The 26,444-nt window shown below is 36.9% G+C and overlaps 1 protein-coding gene across 4 annotated transcripts in view; it reads left to right on the top strand.

The window, feature by feature from the left end:
• CCDC112 (coiled-coil domain containing 112) overlaps window positions 1–26,444 on the top strand; it is a 33,668-nt gene that overhangs the window by 5,694 nt on the left and 1,530 nt on the right. For 2 of the 4 annotated variants that reach the window (XM_055298912.2, XM_055298915.2), the window contains exons 2-10: window positions 4,085–4,206; window positions 9,232–9,353; window positions 11,956–12,045; window positions 12,893–12,968; window positions 13,356–13,746; window positions 23,563–23,976; window positions 25,392–25,487; window positions 25,810–25,863; window positions 26,188–26,306. In XM_055298912.2, coding sequence (XP_055154887.1) covers window positions 4,085–4,206; window positions 9,232–9,353; window positions 11,956–12,045; window positions 12,893–12,968; window positions 13,356–13,746; window positions 23,563–23,976; window positions 25,392–25,487; window positions 25,810–25,863; window positions 26,188–26,306 — 1,484 coding nt within the window. The remainder of the gene's footprint in view (window positions 1–4,084; window positions 4,207–9,231; window positions 9,354–11,955; window positions 12,046–12,892; window positions 12,969–13,355; window positions 13,747–23,562; window positions 23,977–25,391; window positions 25,488–25,809; window positions 25,864–26,187; window positions 26,307–26,444) is intronic. The other 2 variants (XM_055298913.2, XM_055298914.2) reach the window with 2 other exon arrangements.

Below are 26,444 nucleotides of genomic sequence, written 5' to 3'. Positions count from 1 at the left end.
CTCAACCTGAGAGAGGCATCATTAAGTAACGGATTACTTAATGATAAAATATGGAAAGCTGTCTCCATATGATCAGGAACAAGGCAAAATTGTCCCCTCTTACCACTTTACTCACTGAAAGTTCTAACTAGGGCAATTAGGCAAGAAGAGAAAATAAAAAACGTTCATATTGGAAAGGAAGAAGTAACATGATACTTATTCACAGATGACCTAATATGTATTAAAAATTCTAAGGAATACACACACACACACACACACACACACACACAAACTTACTAGAAAACTAATAAACAAGTACAGCAAGGTTGCAGAATACAAGATCAATATACAAAAGTCAGTTGTATTTCTATACACCAGCAATGGAAAATTCAAAAATGAAATTAAGAAAAAATACCATTTATAATAGTATCACAAAGATTAAAATACATAGAGATGAATTTAACAAAAGCAGCAGAAAACTTATGCTCTAAAACCTATAAAACTTATTCAAAAAAATTAAAGGAGACTTAATGAATACTTAATGTTTGTGATTTTAAAGACTTCATTTTGTTAAGATAGCAATAATCCCCAAATTGATTTACAGGTTCAGTGCAATCTCTATAAAGCTCTTAGCTGCCTTTAAAAAATTATTTTGCAGAAATGTACAAGCTGATCTTAAAATTAATATGGAAAATGCAAGGCACCCAAAATAGCCAAAACAGTCTTGAAAAAGAAGAACAAAGTTGAAGGACTTACACTTGTTAAGTTCAGAATTTAACTTCAAAGCCACAGTAATCAAACTGTGGTACTGGCATAGGGATAGACAATAGACATATAGATCAGTGAGAGTCAAGACATAAACCTACAGATTTATGGGCAGATGATTTTCAAAAGGGTGCCAAAACAATTCAATAAGAAAAGAATAGTCTTTTCAACAAATGTTTGGACAATTGAATAACCACCTACAGAAGCTGAACTACCTCACACCATATTTGAAAAATATCTAATCTGATCAAAGATCTAAATGTAGGTCTAAAAAACTTAGAATAAAACACAGGCATGAGTCTTCATGACCTTTGGTCAGTCAATAGTTTCCCCTGTATGACACCTAAAGCACAAGCAGCCAAAGACCAAATAGATACGTTGGATTCCATCAAAATTAAAAAACTTTTCTGCTTCAGGCCAGGTGCAGTGGCTGATGCCTGTAATCCCAGCACTTTGGGAGGCCCAGGCAGGAAGATCACTTGAGGCTAGGAGTTTGAGACCAGCCGGCCAACATCGCGAAACCCCATCCCTACTAAAAATACAAAAATTAGCCATGCGTGATGGTGTGTGCTTGTGGTCCCAGCTACTCAGGAGGCTGAAGCAGGAGGATCACTTGAACCGGGGAGGTGGAGGTAGAGGTTGCAGTGAGCTGGGATTAAGCCACTGCAAAAGAACATTATTAAGAAAGTTAAGATATAAGTCAGAGTATGGGAGAAAATACTTGCAAATTATATGTTGATAAGAGTCTTACATCTAAAATATATGTTGAGCAAAGTTACAACAATTTAGTTCAATTTAGATCGAATTGGCTTTTATTTGCGATTCATGAATTGGGGCAGCATCCCATTCTATAAAATAGAGTAAGAATTTCCACAGGGCATGACAGAACAGTGGGTTCTGTAAAGTAGGAACAAAAAACCCAGAAACAATAGAAAAAGGTGGGGATCTCAGCCGCTGGGGTGGCAGGAGGAGCGGCAAAAGCCAGGTAGCCCAGCTCCACAGGGGCTGACACACCAGGGCTTGCAAGCACTGAGCACCAGGCAGGTGCCTTTCCTGCTGCCAAGAAGCCCAAGTGGAAGGTCAGCTCAGCAGAAGGGGAAGTGAAGGAAGAGCCCAAGAGGAGATTCGTGCAATTGTCATCTAAACCTGCTCCTACAGAAGGAGAAATGAAGCCAAAAAAGGCAGTCATGAAAGGATAAATCTTCAGACAATAGTGCAAACCGAAGGGAAAAGGGGAACAAAAGGAAAACTGGCCAAAGTGCCTAACAAAGAAACTAAAGAAGACTTACCTGCAGACAACGAAGAAACTAAAACCAAAGAGAGTCCTGCCTTTGATGAAGGCTGTCCCCCAAGGCTGGAGTGCAGTTGTGTGGTTATGGCTTACTGCAGCCTTAATCTCCTGGACTCAAGTGATCCTCCCACCTCAGCCTCCTGAGGTGGCCTCCTGGTAGCCTCACACCACCATGCCTGGCTAATTTTTTTTTTTAATTTTTATACAGACAGGATCTTACTATGTTGCCCAGGCTGGTCTCAAACTCCTGAGCTCAAGCTGTTCTCCCACCTTGGCCTCCGAACGTGCTAGAATTAGAGGCATGAGCCACCAGGCCCTGCTATGCCACTCAGTTTTTCAAAATGGGGAAGTAAAAAAAAATAGTTACTTTATGATCCAGAAATTCTGCTGCTAGGTATATAAGGAAGAGAATTGAAAACATATATTCACATTAAAACATGTACACAAATGTTCAGATTAATTTGGCCAAATAATGGAAACACCCCAATTGTCCATCAGCTAATGACTGAGGAGTAGATAAAGAAAATGTGGTAGACCCATATAATGGAGTATTATTCAGCCATAAGAAGGAGTAGAGTATTGATTCATGGTACAACACAGATGAATCTTGAAAACATCATGTGAAGTGAAAGAAGTCAGACAAGGCTATACATTGTGTGAGCCCATTTATATAAATTCTCCAGAATATGCAAATCCATAGAGTCAAAAAGTAGATTAATGGTTGCCAGGAGCTGGGAGGAAGGGGAATGGGGAGTGATCTCTAATAGGTATGATGTTTCTTTTTGGTATGATGAAAATATTCTGAAACTGGATAGTCGTGATGGTTGCACAACTTTGTGAATACACCAAAAACCACTGAATTGTACACTTCAAACAGACATATTTTATGGTATGTGAATTACATTTTCACTTAAAATATATTTCCTAGATTTAGATTTACTACTTTATTCTTTTTTGTGCCTGGAAATTTAAAGCCTTATTTCCTTTTCCCCTCATCCCCCACAACCCATTTTTGTTGCTCAGCAATCCCTCTCGGTGATACCTCCAAAATACATTGAGTCTTCTTTTATTTTCTATCAGCCCAGTAGTCCTGGACACTGTCGTTCCTTGTCTCTGTAGCTGTACTAGGTACCTCATTGATCTCTTGCTTCCAGTCTTGCATCACTCCACCCCCACACCTCCTATCAATTTATTCTCCAAAAAAATAGCCAGAAAATTGTTCTTAAAGAATTAAATGTATCATGGCATTTCCCTGCTCAAAACTCTTCAATAAAATCCAGACCCCCTAAGTGACCTAAAATATCTGTATGATCTGGCACGTACCTGCCTCTCTACTTTCATCTTCTACCAAGATCTGCACCGTTGCTAATCTCATGACACAGCTGGCCTTTCTCTGCTTGAACTCAGCAAAGTCTTTCATGCTCTAGGGCTATTGCACATGTGGATCCCTTTGCTTAGAACACACTTTCCTACTGCTCCTGTCATGGCTGGCTTCAATCTTCCTTAAAGTCATCCCCTCAAATAGACCTTCTGTGACCATTGTAACTGAAAAAAGCAAACCCTTGCTCTGCTTTCTCCATCTGAGCCTTAATATTTATTTTCTTAATAGCATTTATTGCAGCTGGTGGAGTTTTCATTTTATTGCTTGTTTACTCTTATCTCTTTAAATCTGTTTTTCCTCACTAGACCTTCAGACAGGGGCCATATTATTATAGATCATCATTGTTTCCCTAGTGTCTAATGTAGCCCGTGTCACTTCATAGTGTTCAATACATATTTGTTAAATGACCGACTAAATGAATTAGATTATTTTGCAAATAATCCCTGGATATTTAACATTTCTTACTCAATTTAGCATTTTAAGATAGATATTCCTTCATTTGATAGATACTTCTTCTTCCACAAATGTACTTTTAAGAGTTAAGTGAGATTGGCCCCAAAATTATCCTTCAAGAAACTCAACTATTGACATTTTATCTCTCTGAAAAAATTCCACATTTATGTCTTACTATTTTCATTACTGTTAAGTTTTTCTTGTTCTCAATGCAGAGTGATGGCTGTTTTAGTACTTCAGGTGGAATTCGTCCTTTTCATCTTCAAAACTGGAAGCAGAAAGTTAATCAGACTAAGAAAGCAGAATTCGTACGCACAGCAGAAAAATTTAAAAATCAGTAAGTATAAGAGTATTATCTTCAAATAACATTACTAGCCATTTTATAATGGACAGTAAAAAATTAATTCTACTCTACCCTACCTAGGCTCCCATTAAGTTATAAAATTGTAATCACTAGCCTGTCAAATATAACAAGAGAACAATGGGAGGTATGAAATAATAGGCTGTTTAATATAAAGTTAATTGTAAGTAGAGTTACTTCAATTTTCTTTATTTTTACAATTTTGAATCTGTGTATTTCAAGGGAACAAAATAGCTGTTTCTTTAGATTTTATATAACATATAACAGACTTAATCTATTTTCACTTTATAACTAAACGCCTGGTAAATGCTTTTGAGGAAGTGAATAGTTTATGTGTTTTTTTATTGTGTATGTATGAAAGTGTTTTATAATGTTTTATAAATGACGGACATCATATATTTAAATTGCTCTTCTTCCTGTTTTGCAAATGAGGATGTTGAGGATCATAGAGGATAAACATCTTTCCATAGGTTACATGGTTAATAAATGGTGTTTGAGGGACTCTTAGGCTGGCTCCAGCCACTCTGAAAGCCATTGTTCTTCTTACTAACAAGTGCTGTTCACTAGCAAGCCTGTTTGAATGTGTGGGTGTGATCTCACTAAGGAAGACAGTGAATCATTTTAATGAAAAGTCTGTGCTCTTACATTTTATTTTTTGAGTGGCTTTTTAATTGATCTCACTTCCTTGGTTTCTGCCCCTTTCAGATCCATTCTGCCCATTATGACCAAGCTATTTGAGAAGCTTCCATTTATTTTAAATTTTCAATATATATGAACTTTTTCTTTAAACAACCATTGATATTTATCGAATGTTCAGTGTTGTCAGCAGTACCAGCATATAAATATGAGGAATGTTAAAAAGAATTAGAACTCAAGGCACCCCACTCTGCCCTACAGTTGAGAGCTTTATCAAAACATTGCTTTGAACCTACATAGTATTATCAATTTGCCAAAGGACATGAGAAAAGGAGCCTATTATAAGGAATCGTCTCTGGATCAGAATTGGTGGCAGTTCTCTATTTAGAAATTCTACCAATGAAAAAGTGTACTGTTAGAATTTTGAAAAGCTATACCATATTGTAGCTTTTGGAGACTAAATTATCTTTGCATTTATATAATACTTTTGTCTTTTCCCCCAACTTTATTGAGGTATAACTGACAAATAAAAATTATATATATTTAATGTCTACAGTGTGATGTCTGGATGTACACATACATTGCAGAATGATTACCACAATCAAGCTAATTAACATATCCATCACTTCACATAGTTACCTTGTGTGTGCGTGAAGAGTTGAGAATATTTAAGATCAACTTTCTTAGAAAAGTGAGCTGAGATTTTCATTATGTTAAGTGAACTAAGCCATACACAGAAAGACAGACAATGCATGATCTCATTTATATGTGGAATCTTAAAAAAGTCAAACTCAGAAACAGAGAATAGAATGGCGATTACCAGGAGTCTGGGGATGATGAGGTGGGAGTGGGGATAATGGAGAGATGTTGGTCAAAGGGTACAAGTTATAAAATAGAAAAGATCTGGAGACCTAATGTACAGGATGTTAACTATAGTTAATAATAATGTATTGTATGCTTGAAGTTGCTAATACCTATATCTGTAGTATTCAGAATTTGAAAAAATACAATTCTTTAAAATTTCCAAAATGCATTACTCTACATAGAATTAGATTCTAGGTTAGAGGTTCTGTTTTATGTTTCTTTCTAGATAGGGTAATGTCCACCAAATGGTTAATATCCATAGATGCAGCAACCAGTGTGTTTTACAGTTCTGAGTAGGCTTCTTCATCTGTTTTAGGGCACTGGAAAAACTCACTGAAAGAATATTTGAAAAACTCACTGTAAGAGTGTTTCTATCTAACAATTTACATAAACACAAACGAAAAACCACAATCTATAATATCATTTTGTTGTATTTTTAAAATAGGTAATATATTTACATGATTCAAGAATCAAAACAAATCAAAGGGTACCCAGTGGAAAGTCTCAGTTTTACTCTTGATCCAAGCCACCCAGTTCCTTTCCGCTCAGATAACCCACTAGTTTTGGTTTCTTATGTATCCTTCCCCAGATATTTTATGTGTTTATAAAGAAATAGAAATATATATTCAGATTTTTCCTTTTTTGTGTAAATGGTAGCATACTGTTCACATTGCTCTGCATTTTTTAAGTGTATATCTTAGATAACAAGGAATCGTGGATTTTGCTAGGCACAATAATGGCATTATAGTTAGGTAAGTCAAATATCTGTAGTCTCTAGAGCCACACACAAAAGTTTGTTGGGGTGAAATTGCATAATGTGATGGATTTACTTGAAAATGCTTAAGCTAAGCTAAGCAAAGCAAAGGTAGATGTAATGGATTTACTTGAAAATACTTAAACTGAGCAAAGCAAAGATAGATGAATAGATGAAACGAGAGGTAAAACTGCTGAATCAGGGTGAGATAAAATTCATATCATACGATGGGCATCAATTTACCATTCTGTACTTTTGAATATGTCTAACATTTTCCTACAAAAACTTTGTTATAAAAAGAGGTTATCTTGGAGATCTTTTCCTGTCAGTACGTAGAACAGAGTACCACTGTATCATATTCCAGTGTATGAATGTAATATGGTTTATTTAACCTGCCCATATTTATGGACATTTAGGTTATATTCAGTCTTTTTTAAATAACAAACAGTGCTGCAATTAATTACCATACCCACATAGGTCAACATTATTTGTTTGTAAGTATATCTTCAGGATAAATTCCTAAAAGGAAATACTGGGTCAGAGATAAATGAATTTGCAAATGTGATAAATATTGCTAAATTGCCCTCCATAGACAACAGTTCCACCAACAATGTATGAGAAGACATGTTTTTCTCACAGTTTTGTCAACAAAATATATTAAATTTGTGATTTTTTTTGCCAATATGATAGGTGTGCAGTGTTACTGTGATGTAGTTTTAATTTGCATTTCTTCTATTGAGGAGGTTGTTTTCATTTTTGTCAACTTGTCTCCATTAATTAGCATATTTTGAATATCCTTAAAGGTTAATATTTCTAATCCAGGAAAAACAGAAAGTAAGTTGAGTTTGTGATGAACTAAAAACTGTTGAGTGATAAAAAGTTGTAGCATACATATCCCGTGTCCATGGCAGACATTTCTTTTTATCATAGTAATTTTCCCCATCTGCAACCAGAGCCTAGATGAACTTCCCAGTCCTCAACACAGGACACAGTCCGTTAGAGTTGCCAGGTGGGACTGAAATCTATTTGATATCTTTATCTACCCATTATTTCTTCTCACAAACAATAGAAGCTATCTAAACACACAGGCTAAGACATGATCCCCTCAGCCTTTGGTGCAGTGCAGTCGGCTCTGGGGCAGTCTCATATGCCTACCCCCATGTGTCTTACGAATATTAAATTTTTCTCTAGGGGCGGTCAGACGCGGTGGCTCATGCCTGTAATCCCAGCACTTTGGGGCGCCAAGGTGGGAAGATTACTTGAGGTCAGGAGTTTGAGACTAGCCTGGCCAACGTGGCAAAACTCTCTACGAAAAATACAAAAATTAGCCAGGCATGGTGGCGGGCGCCTGTAGTCCCAGCTACTCGGGAGACTGAGGCAGGGGAATTGCTTGAACCAGGGGGGCGGAGGTTACAGTGAGCTGAAATCGCACCACTGCATTCCAGCCTGGGTGACAGAGCGAGACTCCGTCTCAAAAAAAAAAAATTCTCTATGTGTGGCAAAGTGGAAAAGATTGGGAAACTCTATGGTATAGATAGTTGCCTCTCAGGTTGTGTGAGTTAAGTAAATGGCCAGAGATGCTCCACCACTTATTAAATCCAAGATTAGTGGAGAAATACTCATATTAATTTCCACCTTCTGGGAGAAAGAAACACATTAAGAAAATTAATTTTGGCTGGGCATGATGGCTCACGCACTTTGGGAGGCCGAGGTGGGCAGATCACTTGAGCTTAGGAGTTCAAGACCAGCCTGGGCAACATGGCAAAACCCTGTATCTATCAAAAAAAAAAAAAATTAGCTGGGCATGGTGGTGCGCCCCTATAGTCCCAGCTACTCAGGAGACTGAGATTGGAGGATTGCTTGAGCCAGGGAGGTCAAGGCTGCAGTGAGCTGAGATGGCACCATGGCACTCCAGCCTGGGTGACAGAACCAGACCCTGTCTCAAAAAAAAAAAGGTAATTTGAAAATTAATTTCTTTGCCCAATCAAAAAAGTTTCTCAGTAGTGTTTTATTTTGTTTTTGTTTTCTCTTCGGGTGCAAACTAACAATAAGAACTCCTTACTGGTAGATAGACTAAATTAAAGGGGCAAAGATGTGCTGAAAGAAGCCCTGAAGTAAATGTAGACAATAGTCATTAAATACCCAAAATTTCCTGTCTTTGTAGATGGTTAGTCTCTTGAAGTTTTAGTTTTATTAATAATATTAATAACTTGCATTTCCATAGTATACTTGTACTGTACAGAGATCTCCCACATGTATTATCTCATTTGATGTGAATAATAGCCCTATTAAGTGGAGAGCTGTTATTATTCACATTTTAGTGATGAGGAGGTTCATACCTGGAGAGGTTAACCATCTTGGCTAAGGTTACAAAATTAATAGTATCTACTATTGAAAGCAGTCATCAGCAGTGATGGCCATTTTCAGGCTCCAGTGAGATTGAGTTGGAATCAATAGTCAAAAGCTTATGCATTTTCAAAGCAAATGTATATCCACATTTTCTTAAATTATCATTTTATGATTTAAATAGCAGTTCAAATTATAGTTGTTTTTGATTGAAATTAACTCTTCTAGCTATTATTTTGACTAATGTTTTGATTCCTTAGCCTTATTAACCAAAGTAATTATTTTTATTCCATAGATGAATTAATCCAAACATAAAATACTGATTATTGAGTGTCTTCATATTTTAAACTATTAAAAATATATTTAAATCATATTTATACTATTTGTTTCTTTTCTTAAAGAGTAATTAACATGGAAAAAGATAAACACAGTCATTTCTACAACCAAAAAAGTGACTTCAGAATTGAGCATAGTATGCTAGAAGAATTGGAAAATAAATTGATTCACAGCAGGAAAACAGAAAGTAAGTTGAGTTTGTGATGAACTAAACACTGTTGAGTGATATAAAGTTGTAGTTTTGCCCTGTGCTTTGTCTTTGTGCATTGACTGTGTTGTGTTCTCTATCAATAGAGTCAGTTCTCTATTGGCTGTGTTATATTCTGTGTATTTTAGTTGGTAAAATTTGTCTTTTAGGGACATGTGTTTATTCTTTCGGGTCACTATTTAGTCATACCAACTGGATTGTTTTCTGTTGTATGTTTCTTCCAATTTAACAAGAAAGAGAGGATTTGGGGGATTTTTTTTTGATTGACAAACCAGCAAATGCTATTAAAATTTTTTAACAGCAGAGTGATTTCTGGGCTGTCTGATGTTAGGTCATTACCCTGGCATTGTTGACTGAGCCCTGGACGCAGTAAGCATCAACAGATTCAAAACTATAATTAGTAGTTGTATGAAGTGATCAAGTCAGATAATTGCATAAACTTGAGTTTCCTTGTCTACATTCTAAAACTTGTCATTTTTACCTCAGGACAGCCGTACCGTGCATCTGATGAGATAATACCTAAAAATGTACCTTATAGATAATTGTACATGACTATGTTCTTCTGTTTGTTATGAATATTAATCATTGTCAATAGTGTACTGTGAATGTTACCTTTAAAGAATTTGAGAATATTTCTTTCATTGTAGCGTTAGATTCTGTATGTTGTAAAATCTTTACAATAAAAAAGCTGCTTAGCATTTCTTGAAAGATGATGGTTATCAAATGACTAAGCTTTATAAAATATTAAGACTTACTATGTAGAGATGAGACTGCTCATGATACTCCCTTATCATCAATTAAAATAAATTCCTAGTGATTTTTTTCTTTCAAAATACAAGGTTGCACTATTTTTTAAAAGAAAAGATTACACTACTTTAAAAAGTTATCCTTTGTCAAGCAGTGGCAGGAATCATTTTCCTTCTTTGATACATTGAAAAACCTAGACACCCCTGATTCAATATTTCTTTATTTCCCTCAGTTCTTTTGTAGACAACTTGGAGGCTCATTTTTCTATATCTCAGTAGTGCCAATAAGTAAAATTTTGTGCAAATTTTAGGTCACTTGATTTTGCCTTTATTATGGCAACTTTATTTGTACCAACCTATTTCCCTTTGTTCTATAGTTTTGCTCTTATTTTTTTAAGTTATTTTTATGAGTTTTGCTCTTATAAAGTGTAGTGTTACTACATTTTATGTTTTTCCTGTCTAGGAGAGTAAAGAATTCTTGTCTTAGTACAAAGATAGAGAAGTTTTCCCTTCATATGTTACAGCTAAGCAGTACAAATACCTATTCCTTACCTCAAATATCATACCTCAATTTTAGCCTGCATTTATGTCGTATTGTACTTAAATGATTTGTCTATATATCCAAATGAATAAATAAAATAAAAAGATTGTCAGCCCTGTAGTGATATTTTGGTAGCTGATCAAACTAAGGCTAAAATGAAACAACAAAAAACACTTTCCTAATTACTAGAGAGGTTTCTTGACCTAAAGTTCAACAATAAGACCCTACAAAGTAAATTACAAAAAGTTTCTGCCTTTATGGAATTCTTGAATTTTAATGAAAAACACAGAGCAAGCCAAAGTTGTCAGGTATGTATTAAGAGGTTTATTTTGGACATTCACACTGACTGCAAACCTATAGGTAAAGTTTTTCTGAAAAAATAATTACTTTTAAGGACTTTTGTACAGAGCCTTTGGTGTTTCATGCTTATTTGTGGAAAAGTTGCAAAAACAAAAAAGAGGAGGGTGCATAAAGTACCCCAAGATGATAAAATGATAGTATTACTATTATAAGAATGCGAATATTTTGACGTTAGCCTAGTAATTTAAGTAAATATTAAAGTAAGACTATTCCTTCAGAAAAAAATATGAAAGAAGAATCCTTTATGCTGATAAAGACGATTTCAAAACATCGTTGAGACTCTCATTTACTTTTCAGGCTTTATTGTGGGCCTAATATTTTACTCCAGGCTGGTCCTTTGATTGATCTTAGCAACCTGTGGCATAGTATACCACTGAATGATACCCAAGGCACCTCCTCAGGGCCGGTGCCAGTGATATCAATGAGTATCACCTGCACCTTTCCTAGAGGATTTGGTTGGGTGAAATTAATTCTCAATGAGAAGTTTCTCAGTATTCACAGAATTAACTAAATAGTTTTAATATTCCCACAATAGAGTTAAGACCAAATTCTATTTCCGTAAATTACAACAAATTAAAAAGAAATGAAACACTATTAAAGAACAAAACAAACTATGCTGAAACTGCCAATATTTACATCTAAAACAATGTCCAATAACTCAGTCTACACAGAGGGGGAATAAAAGATATTTCCTTAGCACGGGTTATAGTAAGACTTAACCCATTATGCTTTTAAATATTGGAAGAGATCGAAAATGCTCTATTTAGAGCAAAGGTACTTAAAGTATTAATGTTTTGACATAAATAACTATCTTTTGTTCTTTATTTAATTGCTCTTGGCTTTTACTAACAGTGATCAGTCTTACATGTAGAATCCTGAATTGTAACCACATTTGTCACAGAATTATTTTAAAGTGCATACTTCTTCCTTACAGGAGCAAAAATCCAGCAACAATTGGCCAAAATACATAATAATGTAAAGAAACTTCAGCATCAATTAAAAGATGTGAAGCCTACACCTGATTGTAAGTAAATTTAAATATTATAATCTTTCTTATGTGTTAGTATTTTCTATTTGGCATTAATGGAGCTAAACTCTACTTTATTGGTTAGGACTTAAGTTTATTAATGGAGCTAAACTCTATGGGTTAGGATTTAGTAAGTTTACACTGGAGAACTATAATCAGGCATTTCTGTGTATATCTGTTAAAGTATTATCAAGTCCTTAGAAATTATAAGGTAGGCAGAACACATACTAGTATCATTTACAGGATTGGGAATCTATGTTATAGAAAGGTTTAAAAACAGCTAATTAAGGGGAAGAAAGATTGATTTCCTTAATCCTCTCCCAGTGTTTTCCCTTCATTTGCTTTTTGAAATAATTATCTTTGAGAGGCATTTCTAATACATAAGGAAAGGTTAAACTGATTTAGGACAAATGCTAGTTTTTGGAAAAAAAATCCCACAAATTATATCCCTACCTCCTTGCTTACCGTAATATTCATTCCTGAGAATCAAAGCAACAAATTAAAGGGCTCAGGGTGTATGGACATAGGAATCAGAGAGGTGTTGGGTCAAACCTTTGATCTTTCACTTGTTAGCTATGTAATTTTAGGCAAGTTACTTGGTATCTCTGAGCTTTCATTTCCTCAGCTCTAAAATGGAGATAATTATGATATAAGTATATAGGGAAAATGTCTGTAATCAGAAAAAATAGCAATCATAAAAATTCACTTTTGAGCACAACTTTCTTATGCCTTAGGCTAAGAAATATTTTAAAATTAGGGGAACATTCCACTTTTTCCTCCTAATATTTAACTTTTAGCCATATGGGAAAATGGCATAAAATAATTTTCCATGTTTCTTTTACAGTTGTTGAGAAGCTCAGAGAAATGATGGAAGAAATTGAAAATGCAATTAACACTTTTAAAGAAGAGCAGAGGTTGATGTATGTTTTAAACTCATTTTAATATAAAATTATTGACCTTTATTTTTTAATAACTGGCCCCAGTAGGTTTTTGTATGTAATGCATTCTGTCATTATGTATTTGAGTCTTATACAAAAGCAATATAATATCTTTCTTGTTTTCAGTTTTAGGTGGCTTTTCATATTTAAAGTGAAATTTTATTCATATTTAGTTACTATAAAATCCCAAATAAGAGTTTGAAAGATTGTTTTTATCTCTGAGGAGACTCTTTTAAGGCTTAAATTTATAAATGTTAATAATGTTAAGTGGAGAAGATGATATAAAGAGTCAGGTATCTTAAATTTGATGGAAAATGAAGGGTTAATATGGATTGTCTTCTTATTCAAACTTTATTTTTAAAATTTTAGATATGAAGAGCTAATTAAAGAAGAGAAGACAACTAATAATGAGTTGAGTGCCATATCAAGAAAAATTGACACATGGGCTTTGGGTAATTCAGAAACAGAGAAAGCTTTCAGAGCAATCTCAAGCAAAGTTCCTGTAGACAAAGTAACACCAAGTACTCTTCCAGAAGAGGTACTAGATTTTGAAAAATTCCTCCAGCAAACAGGAGGGCGACAAGGTGGCTGGGATGATTATGATCACCAGAACTTTGTAAAGGTGAGAAACAAACATAAAGGGAAGCCAACATTTATGGAAGAAGTTTTAGAACACCTTCCTGGAAAAACACAAGATGAAGTTCAACAGCATGAAAAATGGTATCAAAAGTTTCTGGCTCTAGAAGAAAGAAAAAAAGAGGTAATAATTATAATAGCTATTATTCATTCTATGTTTCTATGTTCTAGGCACTTTACTAAACACTTAACATGTCTCATTAACTTTACAGCAATCCCATGAAGTGTGTTTATAGTTCCCCTCCTCCGACAATCTAATAGAAAATGAAACTGAGGCATTGAAAGTTAAGTAATTTTGGCCAGGCACAGTGGCTTACACCTGTAATCCCAGCACTTTGGGAGGCTAAGGCGGATGGATCGCTTGAGCTCAGGAGTTCGAGCCTGGGCAACATGGCAAAACCCTGTCTGTACAAAAAATACAGAAAAATTAGCCAGGCATGGTGCCATGCACCTGTGGTCCCAGCTACTTGGGAAGCTGAGGTGGGAGGATTGCTTGAGCCTAGGAGGTTGAGGCTACAGTGATCTGTGATTGCACCACTGCACTCTAGCCTGAGCGAAACCTAGTCTCAAGAAAAAATAAAAATAAAAGAAGAAAGTTAAGTAATTTTACCCAATTAATAGAAAAACATTTGGACTTCCTCATAGCCAAACATGTCTTCCTCACAAATAACATAATGGGACAAAAAGCCTCTGATTATGGGTCCAGTCCTGTATATCCACTTCTCAGAAATGTGAGCAATCCAGATCCACTGAGACTTTTGAAAAAAGTCATCTTACCAGCAAAGGCCACATTGTTTTGAATGGAAAAATCAAGAGGCAGTAGAAAAAATGCTTTGACTAGTAAACATTTCTTTGAGATTTTTAAACTTCAACCATATTGCTTATTTTAAAGACTCAAAATGTTAGCTACCCCAGAAAAAAAAATAATGCCTTATTGTGGCAGATACCTAAAAATTTCCATTTTTACAAAAATATTACTCTGGCTTTGCATTAGATCAGGATTTCTTAACCTTGATAGTATTGACATTTGGAGCTAGATAATTCTTTGTTGTGGGGGCCTGTTCTGTGCATTATAGGACGGCATCCCTGGTTTCCAGCGAGTAGATGCTTATAATATCTCCTTAATTGTGATTATCAAAAATGTCTCTAGCCAGATGTCCATTGGAGGGGAAAAAGAGCCTCTAGTTGAGAACCACAGTAAGTCAGAGTCATTTTTTTTTTTTTTTTTTTTTTGTAGAGTTCAGCGATGACGAAGTTTGACTTACCTGGTTTAACAAAAAGGTTGTGTTTATTCCATAGATGGTATACCTAAGGAGTATTAAAGAAATAATTGAGTCCATGTTTAGTCTAAAGTTTTAGAGGGAATAGCTGCATTTTTGTTCTTGTCATTCCCCTCCCTCCCCCCAGCAATAAATTGAATGTAGGGAAATTGACTTCTCGGGTTTTAAGAAAAATGTTTGAAACATAAGTCATTTGGGCTTTTTTCCCCAGGATACTGAAAACGTGGGACTCTCAAAGTGGTCCCTAGACCAGCAAAATCAGCATCACCTGGGACCTTATTAGAACTTAGCAGGCTCCAACTCCAGACCTAATTAGAACTGTGAGGGTAGGGCCCAACAATCTGTGCTTTACCAAGTTCTCTAGTTTATTCTGCTAATGAAAACCACCTTTAGGAAAAAGAAACAGACATGCTGCTTCTTGTGATAAAAGTAAACCATTCAGATTCTAGCTTATTTTCCTTGTTCCCATCTGCTCTATTTCCTGATATTTGATGACTGATATATCATCAGTTTGATAGGATATAAGCAGGATGTAGGGGTGAGATAGAGGGGTTTGTGAAAGTGGAGGTGTCATTTACTGAAGTAGGGCATGTTGGAGGAGGAAAGGGAAGTTTGGAGGAAAATATCAGGAGTTCAGTTTTAAATCTACGGAGTTTTAAGATGTTGAGTAGGAAATTTACCATTTTTATCTCCCACTTCCTTTAGTATATCCTGTGTTTTTAATAAGTGAAGATATTATACTGACATTTTCAGACATGCTCTGAACTTTCTGGCCTGAATGCCTTTGCTTATCTTGTTCTCACTTTCTGGAACCTCCATTCTTTCTTTCCCCCTCCAATCCCACCTTATCAAAATTGGCCCAGATCACAGGATGCCTCCTCCTTGCCCACCCAAACATAAGTAGCTTCCCTCAGGATTTCACAAACACTTACACCTTTTATATGATGTGTTGTGGTTATGCCCATGTTGAATTTCACCTAGAACAGTGCTGCTCAGACTTGGTCCATGGACTAAATATGGGTTTGCAAACTGTTACTGGTTTACAGTGGGATAAAATAGTTGCACCAGAATTAACTATGCAGTGAGCACTGTTTAGTTCAATTGACTTTTTTTTTCCATAGAAAATTTTCACATTGAAAGAAGCAGTGTATTGATTTGCCTTTTGACACAAATTACCGATATTTTTGCAGACTGATATTTTGAGTAGCATTGTACTAGATGGCATTTGGTATAGTTTTAATATTGTTTCATTGTTCCTATCACATTGCCTTCTATATAGTATATATACATACCATAAAGATTTATTGAGTGGAATGAATGATACACCATAAAGAAAGATGAGGAAATAGTTTCTTGACTTGGAGGGAAGGTAATTCAGTGAATATGCCCTAAATGGCATGGAGAAACCTGCTAGAATTTGAAATAATTTTTACATACGCATATGTAAAGACAGCTCTGTAGCTATTGAGCTGTGTTATTTATTTATTTATACATACTTCGGAAGCACTATGTGCTAGACGCTAACTCATTTAATCTTCATAACAACACTGTGCAAGAAATACTACCTACCACTTTATAGATGAACAAAATGAGGACAGAGAAGTTTAGTGGCTCATCCAACGCCCCATCTAGTAAATGGCAAAGCCAGGATTTGGTCCCAGATAGTCTGGCTTCAGTGCTCATGTTCTTAACCACCCTACTCTTTTTTTTTTTTTTTTTAATCTTATGGTTTATTTTTTTTTTATTATACTTTAGGGTTTTAGGGTACATGTGCACAATGTGCAGGTTTGTTACATATGTATCCATGTGCCATGTTGATTTCCTGCACCCATTAATTCGTCATTTAGCATTAGGTGTATCTCCTAATGCTGTCCCTCCCCCCTCCCCCCACCCCACAACAGTCCCCGGAGCGTGATGTTCCCCTTCCTGTGTCCATGAGTTCTCATTGTTCAATTCCCACCTATGAGTGAGAACATGCGGTGTTTGGTTTTTTGTCCTTGCGATAGTTTACTGAGAATGATGTTTTCCAGTTTCATCCATGTCCCTACAAAGGACACGAACTCATCATTTTTTATGGCTGCATAGTATTCCATGGTGTATATGTGCCACATTTTCTTAATCCAGTCTATCGTTGTTGGACATTTGGGTTGGTTCCAACTCTTTGCTATTGTGAATAGTGCCGCAATAAACATACGTGTGCATGTGTCTTTATAGCAGCATGATTTATAGTCCTTTGGGTATATACCCAGTAATGGGATGGCTGGGTCAAATGGTATTTCTAGTTCTAGATCCCTGAGGAATCGCCACACTGACTTCCACAATGGTTGAACTAGTTTACAGTCCCACCAACAGTGTAAAAGTGTTCCTATTTCTCCACATCCTCTCCAGCACCTGTTGTTTCCTGATTTTTTAATGATGGCCATTCTAACTGGTGTGAGATGGTATCTCACTGTGGTTTTGATTTGCATTTCTCTGATGGCCAGTGATGAGGAGCATTTCTTCATGTGTTTTTTGGCTGCATAAATGTCTTCTTTTGAGAAGTGTCTGTTCATGTCCTCTGCCCACTTTTTGATGGGGTTGTTTGTTTTTTTCTTGTAAATTTGTTTGAGTTCATTGTAGATTCTGGATATTAGCCCTTTGTCAGATGAGTAGGTTGCAAAAATTTTCTCCCATTGTGTAGGTTGCCTGTTCACTCTGATGATAGTTTCTTTTGCTGTGCAGAAGCTCTTTAGTTTAATGAGATCCCATTTGTCGATTTTGGCTTTTGTTGCCATTGCTTTTGGTGTTTTAGACATGAAGTCCTTGCCCACGCCTATGTCCTGAATGGTATTGCCTAGGTTTTCTTGTAGGATTTTAATGGTTTTAGGTCTAACATATAAGTCTTTAATCCATCTTGAATTAATTTTTGTATAAGGTGTAAGGAAGGGATCCAGTTGCAGCTTTCTACATATGGCTAGCCAGTTTTCCCAGCACCATTTATTAAATAGGGAATCCTTTCCCCATTTCTTGTTTTTGTCAGGTTTGTCAAAGATCAGATAGTTGTAGCTATGCGGCATCATTTCTGAGGGCTCTGTTCTGTTCCATTGATCTATGTCTCTGTTGTGGTACCAGTACCATGCTGTTTTGGTTACTGTAGCCTTGTAGTATAGTTTAAAGTCAGGTAGCGTGATGCCTCCAGCTTTGTTCTTTTGGCTTAGGATTGACTTGGCGATGCGGGCTCTTTTTTGGTTCCATATGAACTTTAAAGTAGTTTTCTCCAATTCTGTGAAGAACGTCATTGGTAGCTTGATGGGGATGGCATTGAATCTATAAATTACCTTGGGCAGTATGGCCATTTTCACGATATTGATTCTTCCAACCCATGAGCATGGAATGTTCTTCCATTTGTTTGTATCCTCTTTTATTTCATTGAGCAGTGGTTTGTAGTTCTCCTTGAAGAGGTCCTTCACATCCCTTGTACGTTGGATTCCTAGGTATTTTATTCTCTTTGAAGCAATTGTGAATGGGAGTTCACTGATGATTTGGCTCTCTGTTTGTCTGTTATTGGTGTACAAGAATGCTTGTGATTTTTGTACATTAATTTTGTATCCTGAGACTTTGCTGAAGTTGCTAATCAGCTTAAGGAGATTTTGGGCTGAGACAATGGGGTTTTCTAGATATACAATCATGTCATCTGCAAACAGGGACAATTTGACTTCCTCTTTTCCTAATTGAATACCCTTTATTTCCTTCTCCTGCCTGATTGCTCTGGCCAGAACTTCCAGCACTATGTTGAATAGGAGCGGTGAGAGAGGGCATCCCTGTCTTGTGCCAGTTTTCAGAGGGAATGCTTCCAGTTTTTGCCCATTCAGTATGATATTGGCTGTGGGTTTGTTGTAGATAGCTCTTATTATTTTGAGATACGTCCCATCAATACCTAATTTATTGAGAGTTTTTAGCATGAAGGGTTGTTGAATTTTGTCAAAGGCCTTTTCTGCATCTATTGAGATAATCATGTGGTTTTTGTCTTTGGTTCTGTTTATATGCTGGATTACATTTATTGATTTGCGTATGTTGAACCAGCCTTGCATCCCAGGGATGAAGCCCACTTGATCATGGTGGATAAGCTTTTTGATGTGCTGCTGGATTCGGTTTGCCAGTATTTTATTGAGGATTTTTGCATCAATGTTCATCAAGGATATTGGTCTGAAATTCTCTTTTTTGGTTATGTCTCTGCCAGGTTTTGGTATTAGGATGATGCTGGCTTCGTAAAATGTGTTAGGGAGGATTCCCTCTTTTTCTATCGATTGGAATAGTTTCAGAAGGAATGGTACCAGTTCCTCCTTGTACCTCTGGTAGAATTCAGCTGTGAATCCATCAGGTCCTGGACTCTTTTTGGTTGGTAAGCTATTGATTATTGCCACAATTTCAGAACCTGTTATTGGTCTATTCAGAGATTCAACTTCTTCCTGGTTTAGTCTTGGGAGGGTGTATTTGTCGAGGAATTTATCCATTTCTTCCAGATTTTCTAGTTTATTTGCATAGAGGTGTTTGTAGTATTCTCTGATGGTAGATTGTATTTCTGTGGGATCGGTGGTGATATCCCCTTTTTCGTTTTTTATTGCATCTATTTGATTCTTCTCTCTTTTCTTCTTTATTAGTCTTGCTAGCGGTCCATCAATTTTGTTGATCTTTTCAAAAAACCAGCTCCTGGATTCATTAATTTTTTGAAGGGTTTTTTGTGTCTCTATTTCCTTCAGTTCTGCTCTGATTTTAGTTATTTCTAGCCTTCTGCTAGCTTTTGAATGTGTTTGCTCTTGCTTTTCTAGTTCTTTTAATTGTGATGTTAGGGTGTCAGTTTTGGATCTTTCCTGCTTTCTCTTGTGGGCATTTAGTGCTATAAATTTTCCTCTACACACTGCTTTGAACGTGTCCCAGAGATTCTGGTATGTTGTGTCTTTGTTCTCGTTGGTTTCAAAGAACATCTTTATTTCTGCCTTCATTTCATTATGTACCCAATAGTCATTCAGGAGCAGGTTGTTCAGTTTCCATGTAGTTGAGCGGTTTTGACTGAGTTTCTTAATCCTGAGTTCTAGTTTGATTGCACTGTGGTCTGAGAGACAGTTTGTTATAATCTCTGTTCTTTTACATTTGCTGAGAAGAGCTTTACTTCCAACTATGTGGTCAATTTTGGAATAGGTGTGGTGTGGTGCTGAAAAAAATGTATATTCTGTTGATTTGGGGTGGAGAGTTCTGTAGATGTCTATTAGGTCCACTTTGTGTAGAGCTGAGTTCAATTCCTGGATATCCTTGTTAACTTTCTGTCTCGTTGATCTGTCTAATGCTGACAGTGGGGTGTTAAAATCTCCCATTATTATTGTGTGGGAGTTTAAGTCCCTTTGTAGGTCACTGAGGACTTGCTTTATGAATCTGGGTGCTCCTGTGTTGGGTGCATATATATTTAGGATAGTTAGCTCTTCTTGTTGAATTGATCCCTTTACCATTATGTAATGGCCTTCTTTGTCTCTTTTGATCTTTGTTGGTTTAAAGTCTATTTTATCAGAGACTAGGATTGCAACCCCTGCCTTTTTTTGTTTTCCAGTTGCTTGATAGATCTTCCTCCATCCCTTTATTTTGAGTCTATGTGTGTCTCTGCACGTGAGATGGGTTTCCTGAATACAGCACACTGATGGGTCCTGACTCCTTATCCAGTTTGCCAGTCTGTGTCTTTTGATTGGAGCATTTAGCCCATTTACATTTAACGTGAATATTGTTATGTGTGAATCTGATCCTGTCATTATGATGTTAGTTGGTTATTTTGCTCATTAGTTGCTATAGTTTCTTCCTAGCCTCGATGGTCTTTACAGTTTGGCATGTTTTTGCAGGGGCTGGTACCGGTTGTTCCTTTCCATGTTTAGTGCTTCCTTCAGGAGCTCTTTTAGGGCAGGCCTGGTGGTGACAAAATCACTCAGCGTTTGCTTGTCTGTAAAGTATTTTATTTCTCCTTCACTTATGAAGCTTAGTTTGGCGGGATAGGAAATTCTGGGTTGAAAATTCTTTTCTTTAAGAATGTTGAATATCGGCCCCCACTCTCTTCTGGCTTGTAGAGTTTCTGCTGAGAGATCAGCTGTTAGTCTGATGGGCTTCCCTTTGTGGGTAACCCGACCTTTCTCTCTGGCTGCCCTTAACATTTTTTCCTTCATTTCCACTTTGGTGAATCTGACAATTATGTGTCTTGGAGTTGCCCTTCTCGAGGAGTATCTTTGTGGCGTTCTCTGTATTTCCTGAATCTGAATGCTGGCCTGCCTTGCTAGATTGGGGAAGTTCTCCTGGATAATATCTTGCAGAGTGTTTTCCAACTTGGTTCCATTCTCCCCATCATTTTCAGGTACACCAATCAGACGTAGGTTTGGTCTTTTCACATAGTCCCAAATTTCTTGGAGGCTTTGTTCATTTCTTTTTATTCTTTTTTCTCTAAACTTCCCTTCTCTCTTCATTTCATTCATTTCATCTTCTATCAGCGATACCCTTTCTTCCAGTTGATCGCATCTGCTACTGAGGCTTCTGCATTCTTCGCGTAGTTCTCGAAACTTGGCTTTCAGCTCCATCATCTCCTTTAAGCCCTTCTCTCCATTGGTTATTCTAGTTATCCATTCTTCTAATTTTTTTTCAAAGTTTTTAACTTCTTTGCTATTGTTTTGAATTTCCTCTCGTAGCTCAGAGTAGTTTGATCGTCTGAAGCCTTCTTCTCTCAACTCATCAAAGTCATCCTCCATCCAGCTTTGTTCCGTTGCTGGTGAGGAACTGCGTTCCTTTGGAGGAGGAGAGGTGCTCTGTTTTTTAGAGTTTCCAGTTTTTTTGGTCTGTTTTTTCCCCATCTTTGTGGTTTTGTCTACTTTTTGTCTTCGATGATGGTGATGTACAGATGGGTTTTGGTGTGGATGTCCTTTCTGTTTGTTAATTTTCCTTCTACCAGACAAGACCCTCAGCTGCAGGTCTGTTGGAGTTTACTAGAGGTCCACTCCAGACCCTGTTTGGCTGGGTGTCAGCACCGGTGGCTGCAGAACAGCGGATTTTCGTGAGACCACAAATTCAGCTGTCTGATAGTTCCTCTGAAAGTTTTGTCTCAGAGGAGTACCCGGTTGAATGAGGTGTCAGTCTGTCCCGCTGGGGGGGTGCCTCCCAGTTAGGCGGCTCAGGGGTGAGGGACCCACTTTAGGAGGCAGTCTGTCCGTTCTCAGATCTCCAGCTGCGTGCTGGGAGAACCACTACTCTCTTCAAAGCTGTCAGTCAGACAGGGACATTTAAGGCTGTGGAGGTTCTCGCTGAGTTTTTGGTTGTCTGTGCCCTGCCCCCAGAGGTGGAGCCTACAGAGGCAGGCGGGCCTCCTTGAGCTGTGGTGGGCTCCACCCAGTTCGAGCTTCCTGGCTGCTTTGTTTACCTAAGCAAGCCTGGGCAATGGCGGGCGCCCCTCCCCCAGCCTCGTTGCCGCCTTGCAGCGTGATCTCAGACTGCTGTGCTAGCAATCAGCGAGACTCTGTGGGCATAGGACCCTCCGAGCCAGGTGCGGGACACAATCTCCTAGTGTGCCGTTTTCCAGGCCCGTTGGAAAAGCGCAGTATTAGGACGGGACTGACCCGATATTCCAGGTGCCGTCTGTTTTCCCTTTCTTTGACTAGGAAAGGGAACTCCCTGACCCCTTGCGCTTCCCGAGTGAGGCAATGCCTCGCCCTGCTTCGGCTCGCGCGCACAGTGCGCTTCACTGACTGTCCTGAACCCACTGTTAGGCACTCCCTAGTGAGATGAAACCGGTACCTCAAGCAGAAATGCAGAAATCACCCGTCTTCTGTGTCGCTGGGGCTGGGAGCTGGAGACCGGAGCTGTTCCTATTCGGCCATCTTGGCTCCACCCAATCTTCAACCACCCTACTCTTAATTCTTTTTCTGATATTTGGCCAGATAAAGATTACTCAGAAAGTATTCTAAGCCTAGAAAGAGAATTTGGAAGCAGAAATGAGATGATTAGAGGAAAGGGCATGTTGCCCATGAAAATAAAAGAAGCAGGTAGGCCTGGCACAGTGGCTCACACCTGTAATCCCAGCACTTTGGGAGGCCAAGGTGGGTGGATCACCTGAGGTCAGGAGTTCAAGACCAGCCTGGCCAACATGATGAAACCCCATCTATACTAAAAATACAAAAAAATTAGCCAGACGTGGTGGCTGGCACCTATAATCCCAGCTTCTTGGGAGGCTGAGGCGGGAGAATCACTTGAACCTGGGAGGCAGAGGTTGCAGTGAGCTGAGATCGTGCCACTGCACTCCAGCCTGGGCAACAAAAGCAAAACTCTGTCTCAAAAAAAAAAAAAAAAAAAAAAAAAAGCAGGTAAAGAGGAGAAGGATCATTCATGAGTTGTAGTCCTTGTGAACTTGGTGATTAAGAGAGAAAGAGGAAGGCCAAAAGGATAACCCATTTTTCAGAGTTTTAAGAGACAGCAATTTTTAAAAAAACAGAAGTAGAAAAAAATGGCCTTGGTTAAAAATAAAACAAAGCTGAAAAACCTAAGCATCCAGCATCCTGCAATCAACATTCTTTCTAGAAAGATGGAATTGATGTATTTTAAAATACTTTTGGCTATTAAAAAACTTTTTTCTCTTGCTTTCTTTTTTTAAAAAAATTATTTAGTCAATTCAGAGTTGGAAAACTAAAAAGCAGCAAAAAAAGGAGGAAATTTTCAAGTTAAAGGAAAAGGCAGACAACACACCTATGCTTTTTCATAATAAACAAGAGGATAATCAAAAGCAAAAAGAGGAACAAAGAAAGAAACAGAAATTGGCAGTTGAAGCTTGGAAGAAACAGAAAAGTATAGAAATGTCAATGAAATGTGCTTCCCAGCTAAAAGAAGAAGAAGAGAAAGAGAAAAAACATCAGAAAGAACGCCAGCGCCAGTTTAAGTTAAAATTACTACTAGAAAGTTATACCCAGCAGAAGAAAGAACAGGAAGAACTTTTGAGGCTTGAAAAGGAGATAAGGGAAAAGGCAGAAAAGGCAGAAAAAAGGAAAAATGCTGCTGATGAAATTTCCAGATTTCAAGAAAGAGTGAGTAAATCTATTTCCTAAATAATTTTTAAACACTACACATGGAGGTATTACTTCCAAATTCCGTTCAGCAAAAATTGAGTAGTTGTATATTGGACCTGTATATAGCATTAGTATACCAAAATGAGTAAGCCGTGCTCCCTAACTTCTAGTAGGTTATAGTCTATTGGGAAAGATATGTGGAAGTAGGAGATTCCAGTATAATGTGTTAAAGAGTGGGGTGATTGAGGTATGGACAGAGTACTTAGGAGGGAGTACAGGGAGGGGCACTACCACAGCTATGAGTGGCAGAGAGAAGGTAATACTTAGGTTGAGTCTTGAAGAAGGGAAGAAAAGATGAGGTCCTTCCTAGCAGAGGCAACAGCATGAATGGCAGCTTGAAAGAGTGTAACAGTATGGTTCGTGATGGAAACTATTAACACTTCAATATTCTTAGGGCATTCAGCAGGAAAGGGGAACCAACAGATGATGAGACTAGAAAGGTAGCCATAGGCAAGACTGAATGGTTTGTCTTCTCTGCCAAACTGGCTGGCTTCACCATATTGATGACTTGCTTATTTGTTCATTTCCCCACCATAATGTAGGCTCCATGAGGGTATTAGTGGTGTGTTTGCATTAGTGGTGTGTTTTTTTGAGCACCTCTGTACCGTAGAGTTAAGTGCTTTATAGATACTTGTCTTCTTAAAGGAATCGAGATTATTGCTGGGTGGTCAAATTAAAGGTGATTTTAAACAAACATATACAAGAAAAATGCTAATAAAGACATACTGGCAGAATTCATTCCAAAAAGTATTAAGACAAGGAAGGGGACTTTAAAATGAAAAAGGGTGCAAATGAGATATAATTTATGAATTGTTATGTGCATCAAAATATATAGCAGCAATGTTTGTAAAGCAAAAACTAAGGGAGGTACAAAGAAAAATAACAGACAAAAACACAGACAAAGCACATTAATACTGAAAATTTTAGTTCATTTCTTTTAGTTCATCTATAAAAATCTTCCTAAGTAACAAAAGTTTCCATTCCTCCTCATACACCCCAAAAATAAGCAGGACACTTAATAAAAGAAAAAAAACCCCACAAAACAGAAAATACAAAATAATAAGAGAGATCTGAAATCAGACATACCTGCATTGATGAATGAAAATGGGCTTAACCCACCTATTAAAAGAGAGTTTTAGGTTGAACTTAAAGTAAAACAAGAGATGCCTAAAATAAAATAATACAGAAAGGATGTGTATGTGTTAACATTTATATTCAGAGAAAATAAAGCTCTTAGGCTTTGTTGGAAAGAATTAATATTGAAGGAATATTGATAGGTAAGGTAATTTAATTTTACTTGTGAACAACTAAATTTTGAACAAATTCTAGTTCAAATGCTTTCTTAATGCTATGGGTTTTTTTTTTTTTTTAAGGATTTACAGAAACTTGAATTGAAAATTCGAGATAGACAGGCAAAGGAAGATGAAAAAGCACAAAAACAAAGAAGACTGGCAAAATTAAAAGAAAAGGTACTCTGCACCGAGATTGTTTTCATTGTTATTATCCTAATTCCTTGATTTGTAAGGATACTGACATCAAATCTATTTCCTTTATATCTCACCTTATTTCTATAACATGTACTTTAAATTTCATACTTATTTACATATTAGCAAGCATTACTTGGTACAATTTAAGCAACCATTATTTGAATTCTGTCATTTTACCTTATGACACCGTTTTCTTTCACTCTGAATTATTGTTCCCCCTACTTGTCATTTAAAAATTTGTTTCTATATGAAGCTCTATTTTAGATCAATGGCAGCTATGAGCATTGCTTAATCTCTCTTTCAGTACTCAGAGCTAAAGATGTTGGTGACCCTCATGGATAAAATGGAAGACTTATTGGTAGTTACTTATCCTAAATTTTTTGTCTGGCTATATCACTAGCATACTTAGCTGCATTACATTTCTCTCATAATAGAAATAGAAAAATAGGAATAGAATAAAATAATAGAACTAAAAGAAATAAACTAACAGTTTATGAATAGATTGATGTAGTCTAAATTTTCTTTTAGCTTTATGAGCCCAATGAGAAGTTTACTGAGGTTATTAATGGTTTTATTAACCAATATCAACTTTGTCTTTTAAAACTGCAGTAAGGCTTTTACTTATTTACTAGACAAACTGAGTTTGTATAATTAGCTGGTACTATTTTACTTCTGATTACAGGTTGAAAACAATGTTAGTAGAGATCCCTCTAGGCTTTACAAACCCACCAAAGGTTGGGAAGAACGAACCAAAAAGATAGGACCAACAGGCTCTGGGCCACTTCTACATATCCCACATAGGTAAGCAAGAGTTAGAATTGGTGTTCATTTAGTAATTTAATTGCTGCGTGTTCATATTTTATGCACTTACTATATGTAAATTATATTTTTCATATATATATATGAAAATATATAAGTATATAATATGTTTTTTACCTA

The sequence above is a fragment of the Symphalangus syndactylus genome, chromosome 11, assembly GCF_028878055.3.
Source record: "Symphalangus syndactylus isolate Jambi chromosome 11, NHGRI_mSymSyn1-v2.1_pri, whole genome shotgun sequence".
Lineage (NCBI taxonomy): Eukaryota > Metazoa > Chordata > Mammalia > Primates > Hylobatidae > Symphalangus > Symphalangus syndactylus.
This window is presented reverse-complemented; position numbering and strand designations above follow the sequence as displayed.